The sequence below is a fragment of the Chaetura pelagica genome, unplaced genomic scaffold (genome assembly GCF_000747805.2).
Source record: "Chaetura pelagica isolate M959 unplaced genomic scaffold, ChaPel_1.0 scaffold349, whole genome shotgun sequence".
In the NCBI taxonomy this organism is placed as follows: Eukaryota; Metazoa; Chordata; class Aves; order Apodiformes; family Apodidae; genus Chaetura; species Chaetura pelagica.
The window spans coordinates 123,270-131,475 of NW_009954611.1; the positions used below are offsets into that span (position 1 = coordinate 123,270).

The 8,206-nt window shown below is 42.7% G+C and overlaps 1 protein-coding gene across 1 annotated transcript; it reads left to right on the plus strand.

Moving 5' to 3' along the window:
- The first annotated feature begins 3,934 nt into the window (after positions 1-3,934).
- On the plus strand, positions 3,935-7,598 carry LOC104395730 (thioredoxin). Its single transcript, XM_010005462.1, has 5 exons — positions 3,935-3,970; positions 4,656-4,760; positions 5,039-5,098; positions 5,885-5,950; positions 7,374-7,598. The coding sequence occupies exons 1-5, from the start codon at positions 3,935-3,937 to the stop codon at positions 7,434-7,436; spliced, it is 330 nt and encodes a 109-aa protein (XP_010003764.1). The 3' UTR covers positions 7,437-7,598.
- Positions 7,599-8,206: the final 608 nt, after the last annotated feature.

Genomic DNA, 8,206 nt, shown 5'->3' on the forward strand with positions numbered 1-8,206 from the left:
GGGGGCTGCGGCATCCCGGGCTGCGGGCGGCCCGGGCGAGGCAGGGGATGATGCAATTCCGCGCCGTGACACCGTGTTGCTCAGCGCCCCGCGAAGTCGTAAGGAAATGCCTTGTTTCGTTTTCCGAGCAGATAAGGGGGTGACACAGTACCCTAATTCAGACGCCCTGCCTTGCCGTAAGGGCAGGTGGCTCCTGTGGGAGAGAGGGGCCTGGGTCCTGCTGTGCTTCTGGAGAGGAGGTGCTGGAAAACGTGCGTCTGGCTTTCCCGACTCGAAAGAAGCTGCTAGAATCCATTTGTGCGTTCACATAACAGGAGCTGCTGGTGCAAGGGGTGCTTCCCTTGTTACGGTACTTTCTGGCTTGTTTAGAGCCCTAATGCAGCACCTAATTGGATGGTTCTGTCTGTGGCTTTGTGATACAGAATAGCAGTAAAGCCTAGACCGACACGTGGAGAATGTTCTGCTGGGGATGAAATAGTGTGTGGTCTTGTGCACAGCAGCTGACACGGTTGGTAGACAACAATAGGGTATTTGTTAGCTGTAACTTGTGTACCCAGATCTCGAAAAATATCCTCTGTGAACTTAGTGAGCTTTTCATTTCAGGGCAAATTCTGTTGGGCGGGCTTGTGTTTTGAACTTGGAATTTGGTTGAAGTGTCTGTTTAATCTGATTGTGAGGAGCCTGCAAGTGATGCTGTATGGCGTCCAAGTTCGTCTGTCCTCTGCTGTATATGCATCCAGGCAGCCTGTGCTCTGCTATAGTCAGTTTACTGGATCAATGCAGGGAAATGAAGTGTGGCAGACTTGCCTGTTGGATGTCTAAGATGTTGACATTGAATTTTTCTTGAACAAAAATACCTGTGAATGATGAAACTCCTCAAAGTAAAGATTAATAAAATGTCTTATTCAGGTTGTGGACATGGAACAGTGTGTGAATTCAACCTGAAATTCTCATTCACATTTCTCCCCCTTCTTTGTTTATGGAGGTACAAAAGAAGTGAACTTTTTGAGTAAGGCTTTAATTTTTTTAGGTAGGCTGGAACAGCCTATGTAAAAAAAAATGGAGAGGCAGTAAACCTGGCTTTGAAGAAAGAACCTGCTTTAACTTCAAGTGTACTCTGCTTCTACCATCCTCCCAGGTATAAGCATCAAAAGTATGCCATAATAAAAGCACTGCTTGGTTGCTCAGCTACAGAGTATGGAGTCAACAGTCATGCTGACAACAAGATTTTAACATTGGCAGCACCCAGAGTATTCAAGTACAATGCAGCTGGGATTTCTGGATTAATTCTGTTTTTCAGTGAAGCAGATTTGTATTCTTCTGTGATACAAAGGAAAACTCCTACCTGCAAAAACTTGCGTGAGTGACAGCTGTAAAACAATGTGAAGATGATGTCTGGCTAGATGTGTTCCCTTTCCTAATGCATATTCAGAAACTGACTAGTTTCTGAAGAATTAATACTTTTAGGGTGCTTTGCTTTCCTGGACCTGCTGAAATCCCCTGCTAGTGAGCACCAGGGGCAGCCCTTGAGTTGGTCTAAGTGTGTGGGTCTTGAGATGGGTGACTAATGTAACTTGCAATGGGTTTCGCTGTGGGACATAACACCTTTTATAGCAGAAGCTGCTGAGGCATATATGCTGTAGAAAACTTGATGTTGCCAAAGCTTCCTCTTCACGCTAGCTGTCCCTCTATTATTTGTGTTAAAGCAAATATTGGAGACTTGCAGCTGCAGATTATAGTTTTAGCAGTGCTGTCTGCTGGGGAGGTCAGGAAATGAGCTTTCAGTCTATTTATGCTAGTTGCTGTATTAAAAAAATAAAACTACGTAGTAACCATTGGCAGTAAGGTGATGACTAAGTTAATCCAAGTTCAAGGGTGACTTGATACGTGTTGGAAATCATGTTTACAACGAAGGTGCACACCATCTGGCAGATTTGATTAAAGCTATCTTATCTATTGCTGAGAGCAGTAGACTCCCTTCAGCACTGTGGTCAGTAGCCTCTATTTCGAGGTATTACCTGGCCCTGGGAATCCTTGCTGCACTAGAGGCTTTCATTACTAGACCCTGTTCTCTTACTTGTCCCTCGGTAACAGAGGCCTGCTGCCAGCGTATCTGTTAAATGCAGCATGTGCTTTTCTGCTGGAGGACAATCCAAGCAAAATGAGGTCTCATGTGTGCTCAGGGGGGTTGTAGTTAAGTTTTTTTAAAAAAAAGCAAACACAAAACCAGCTGGTCAGAGGTTTCCCCCAGTTAGGTGCTATGAAGAAAATAATTAGCAAAGTAACAGTATCCTCTAGTACTGTGGCTACATAGTCTTGTGGTGTGAGGTTCCCCCTCTGTTACAAATATTATTTTTTATATGGGAGCTTGTTACTTCACAGGTAACACTAAAGACAACTAGAGAAGTAAATTGGACAAGTTGAGTAGCTTGTTGTGCCCCCACTGTCTTCCTTCCTCCAGGGAAATTAAGCTGTCATGGAAAATTTTGAACTTCTCCCTAGTTCAGTATTTTTTAACTTGGAAGAGTAAGCACCTTTGGACCTTGCATTCTCTTTTCACTCTCCCACAGCAATTTTAGCTGATGCTAGAGATGACTTCCAGGGTGACACTGACTGTAGTCAGGACCAGGTCTCCAGTGGTCTGTGGTATGTCACCAACTGTAGGTATCATGCCCTCCCACTTCCCCTTGTTCTGTGTGATGACCCGTCTGAGGTGTGTGGCCATATGATAGACACATCCCAGGACTGGACTTCGTTTGCAGAATATAGTAATTATGCAGCTGCATAGAAGACTTAAGGGTGAGAAGAGGATGGTCTAACTGGCAGGTGTAGGAGGTGGAATTAGTGAAGAGCTGGTGGTGTTACAAAGCAGAGGTGTGAGAAGGACTGAGGAATTTGTGGTATAAGTAGTTTCAGGGAGCGGTAAGCACAGGTTGCTATGTACAGGGACATGGAACTTTGTTGGCAGGAGTGGGGCACTTCTGCAACTGGAGTGTGGGAATGTGTACTACCAGTGCGTGAGTGGGAGAATGTGGAGACACAGGAGTTTTCCACACTGAGAGGAGGTTAGCTACTGAACTTGCAGCACAGTAGATGCGGAATATCCAAGATGCAGGGATGGAAGAACTCAACACGGGGAGGCTGTGCTTCTGTAGATGGCTGCACTGGGAGGGAAAACGTCTTATCAACAAGGAGGGAGATGTAATGCTGGGTGTCTTTAAAGTTATGTGGAAGTCTTTGTAAGTTTATGCATGAGAATGCTGGTGCAAGACTGTCTGCTCTGTTGTTAAATATACTCAATGACTAGTTTTACTGTGTGCAGTCTCAGCTCCTCACCTGCATGGCATTCTTTAATGGGAGGGCAATAATTTACTAGAATCAGGTCTCAATATACTGTTGCTGGTTGCAGAGGCTGGCATTGGTTAACCCCTCCACTGGAAAGCCAACATTTGGCAGTAACCATACTGCTGTCATTTAGCAGTTGCTGACAGAACTGTGATGCTTTGGTCTGTTAAGCTGGGAAGAACAAAGCAGCCATCTTCTGTATGCGTAATCTGAATTGAAATTTATATTAACAGCTCTCCTGAGGCTTGCATTGTCTGGAGAGTGAAGTTGAGGAATGTTGAAGTGGCTTGTACTTGCTTTGGAAAAGAAACTGTCAGGAAGTAGCTGATTAGCATGTTCTGCTTCTGCCTGAGACACTTGTTTGTTGCTAGTGTACATGTATTTAATGCTTTTAATGTCTTTCATTTCTACTAAAAGATTTGCTTTTTGACCAGCAGACATGGTTAAAGGCATGTAAGGAGTTCTGTATTCCAAAGAACATTGTTCAAAAATGACTGCTGTGACTAAGTGCAAGAAACAGACTTGACACTCTGAAATCCTGGGTTTTACTTGCGCAAAGTCTGTATGTGTAGTGTTGCTTTTGGTAGACATGCGCCATCTCCATTCACTTGGCAAAGCGAGTAAAGTAACTGTTCTATGAAACAATGCTGTAGTGTAATGCTTGCAACATCATTTTGATGTTGGCCATTGACTGGAAGTGGCATTGAACTGGAGGAGTGTATGAAGGGTTGTGTCCCTCCCAAATTCTGCAGAGGAAAGTCTGTCTCAGAATAAAATGGAAGTTTTCCTGCCAAGGCAGAAACGAGTAGATTATTAAAAACTATAAGGATCACATTCAGGGGGTAAGACTAAACGGAGCTGCCAGGGCTGAGGATTGTAGGTGAGATTAATTTCTAGCCAATGTTTCTGCAGTTGAGTGAGTTGAGGTGGCTGAGCATTGTGGCCTTTTCTAATTGAATTGTTGTACAACCCTGGCTGGTGCTAGCACTGATGGAAGTGATTCACACTGAAGCACTTAACTGGTACAAATACCCCAGCTAGTTAAAGTGTTTATATAGCTACCAGAATGGTTAGTGTGTTAAGGTTGTGAGAGAAAGCTAGCTTTGGCATTAGTCTAAATCCTTTTGGAAAGGACAAAATTTGGCTATAACTGCAAACTTCACACTTGATTAATTCACAAGGTGAGATTGTGGGAGGTGTCCCTGCCCATTCAGGGGGCTTAGATCTGGATGATCTCTAAGGTCCCTTCCAACTCAAACCATTCTGTGATTCTGTGGAAATCATTGTGTTCAATTATATTTTTTTTGTAGAGTGAATTTGAGGCAGAACTGAAGTCTGCTGGTGAGAAGCTTATAGTAGTTGATTTTTCTGCTACATGGTGTGGGCCATGCAAAATGATCAAGCCCTTCTTCCACGTAAGTAGCCTTTCTCGTTTTATTGGCAACTGTGATAAAGTATATACAAATGTTTTTGTGTTGATGGATGATAAGACACAGGGAACTTCCTTTGCCACATGTCATTTCCAGCATTTTTCTGGAATGCTTTAAGGTAACAAGGCAGGTTTCACTGTGGAGGTAGGGATGTGGGCAGGGCAGGATGGGTAGCAGCACCAAACTTAAAAATTGTATTAATAAGTCTTTTAAAATATAGCTTTCTGTGGATACTAACTGCATGGTTTCTTACTTTGTTCTAGAGTTTGGTTGAGAAGTATGGTGATGTGGTGTTCATCGAAATTGATGTGGATGATGCCCAGGTATGGTCCAGAGTCATGCTAAGAGGGCAGCAAATGAGTAATACAAGTGACAGTGAAGAACTCTTTTTTAAAAAGTCCTTGCAGATACTGAAACAAAATGAGAGATTACTTCAACTTTGAGAAGGAGAAATAGGGGTTTAGCAGTTAGCCTGGGAAGTATGAAATTTTAGAGGACACCTTAACAGAGCAAACTGCTGTGGTTATCTGCACACTTGAAGCCTTATGAAGTGTCAGATAACTTGGGAACAGTGACTTTGTGTTGGCAGGGAGTGTTAGTCTGAGGCCTATGCTGCTCTGATACAGTCTTCCCTAAAACTAATGGCTGAACTGGCTGATGATCAGTCTGGTCTCTACACTGCTCTTGGCACTATTTCCTCTTTCATGACTTGAATTAAGTGCAATGAAGTGTCTTGTGTAGCAGGTCCAGCATGTCAAATAGGTACTTGAACAATGTCAGGTTGAAACACAGGATTTGTCACAGAGCTCTTAAGCCTTACAAATAGTCATCTGTTTCAATGCAGAGGTCTGTTTTTTCCAGAGTACCTGTGTAGTAAATGTCTTTGCTATTGCAGTAAATGAATGCTGAAGGGAGGATCTTTCAGGCTTGCTTCAGGGATATGTTAACACTGAACTGTTTTTGCTAGTGATGAACTACCTGAAGTACCTTTGCAGTACCTTTGAGCAGTTGTGGCTTGCCCTATCACCTAAACAAAAGGCAACCAGTAGGTTCTGAATTTACCATCATTCAGACATGCACAGCTGGAGATTGTTTTCTGTCTTTTCCAGGATGTTGCTAGCCACTGTGATGTGAAGTGCATGCCAACGTTCCAGTTCTACAAGAATGGAAAAAAGGTAGGCTCTGCTCCTTTGGAACTGGTGCAGTCAAGCTAAACCCTTGAAGTTTTGGAATGTTCAACTCCATAGCCTGCTTTTCCTTGATAATGTGTCTGGGCCATCACTGACATCGAGACACTCCTGAGAGAAAGCAAGTTCATCTTAGTGTCTGATGAAGCAAACCCTGTTTACAGGTAGTGAACTGAGTTAGGGTCACATGTCAGACTTACAAGCAGAGCTTCATAAGTGATTAATGAGGTTAGATGTCTGGGTTAGGACTGCCAGTCTGTCTGCATAGCACCCTGCGTTTTACTGGTTTTGGTTAGTATTTGTTCTCTGGATGCAGCTCATGTTCAAGGAGAGACATTCCTATATATCCCTATGGAGTCTCACCCAAACAGAAGTGTCTAATGTGCTTGAATGTACAGACAATAGAAACAACTGCTTGGATGCCTTTACAGAAAGTCTGTGTAACCTGTGGAAGTTCCAACTTGGAGGACTTAACAGACCTCTTGTGGCTGCTCTGCCCAGAGATGCATGAGGGGTTGTGGTCCACAGTCTGACAGCATAGTGGTCTGCCTGTGTGAGGTAGTTGTGAATGGTTGTCTACCTGAACTGAAAAACTGCTGAGCTAAATGTTATCTTGGGTTTTCAGTTTGCACAGTAGGCTTTTCTAAAGTAAAACAATGCCTGAATGGAAGTTTCATGGCTTAAGGCAATGGAATTGCACCTGAAGAGTGTCAGATGTTGGGTGACCATTAGTTCACATCAATATGGGGACAAATGATAACAACCTGGGGAGTTTTTTCAGGATAAATTTCCATAGCTTTATATTATAACTGTAAGAATTGTGATTATGATGTGACAGTGTGTGAAGATGCTATGCTTAACTCTGGGTGGTTTTCTGTTTTGGGTTACCTTGACAGATCTCTGGATGCAAAAGTATCAAGCAAGCAGTTTTATGGCCTTTAATGTGGTCTGTCCTGTACCTTGCAGAACCCCTGTTTTTGAGACATGAATGTTTCCTTTGTGTTTCTGTTGTGCAAGTTACAGGAAGTACAATTCTCACAGGAGAAGCCAGGCTCAGGGACAGGTCATTTGGAGCAACCCTTCCAGAATTTTATTAGTAAGGGTCCTGAGCATCCCAAGGTAACTTTGAGGAACCTTTGCTCTGCAATGACCTCCAGAGTGTCTTCAAACCTGTATTTGAGTCTTAACATTGGTTCAGGATCAGTTATTTTCCTTTGTTTTTCATGTAGAAGACTCCAGGAAGGGTATTCTGGAGGTGATTCTTGACAGACTCTTGTCCCGTTCCCACTGTTTTGGGTGTGAAAAAACTTCAGCTGTAACAGCATTGAATAGTTGTATGTGTCTGGATGGTATGCAGCTAATGTTATGAAGCACTGAATGGAAAAGTTCTAAAGATTGTCTCTCTTTACAGGTGCAGGAATTCTCTGGGGCAAATAAAGAGAAGCTGGAAGAGACAATTAAAAGTCTAGTCTAATCTCCAGCTGTGGAGACATTGAAGCGTCACTGCTTCGGCAACATTATAGCCCGCAACTTTTCTACTTAAAAATTAATCTAAACAAGTTAGCTAGTTTAAGTAGTGGAAACTATCCTCTTAATCCATGTAAATGAGTACAATAAAATGTGAATTCTTCACTTTGGATGTTGCCCTGTGTTTGAATGAAAATATGAGTGATGCTATGGTTTCTATTTTTGTTATGTTGAAGTTCTGTCTAGATGTCAACATTCTTGTCAAATACAACCTGATCTATTACTGGTTTACTGCTGAGGGTGGAAAAATGTTGTGTGATAGCAATGGCAGTTGCTTTAGAAGTCTACTGCTACCTTACTTGGGTACTATATTCTAAGGAGTGGCAGTCTAGCTTGCAGATACAGAAAGTTTAGGAGCTGCAGAAAAGTGTGGTTACTGGGTGGGATAGACTCTTTCATTATCTCTTTTTAGCTGAAGATGCTTTTAAAATTTTGCAAGCTTGATTTTGGACTTCAAAGCTAAGATTTGGCTGTGTATTGAAAATCAGAACATATTACCCAATCCTGCTATGGAAGTGTAAATTAAGACTTGGAGCTGCTGCCTTTTTGTCTTTTCAGTTTTGCCTTTCTATTGTTGTACTTTCTGGTCCTATTAGTACCAAAGTATGTTTTGAGTTGAGTTGGGCTGCTTTGTTACAAGGAAACAGTCTGGAACTAATGACTGAGGAGGTAAAATTTGTCTTGAGCCCAGGACACTTTGTGCTGGACAGCAAGTGA

Excerpts from the sequence above, each read along its gene's own strand:
- LOC104395730 (XM_010005462.1), top strand. The coding sequence starts at position 3,935 with ATGCGCCATCTCCATTCACTTGGCAAAGCGAGTAAA. Across the intron at positions 3,971-4,655 it reads CACTTGGCAAAGCGAGTAAA|AGTGAATTTGAGGCAGAACT; the intron begins GTAACTGTTCTA and ends TTTTTTTTGTAG. Across the intron at positions 5,951-7,373 it reads TCTACAAGAATGGAAAAAAG|GTGCAGGAATTCTCTGGGGC; the intron begins GTAGGCTCTGCT and ends CTCTCTTTACAG.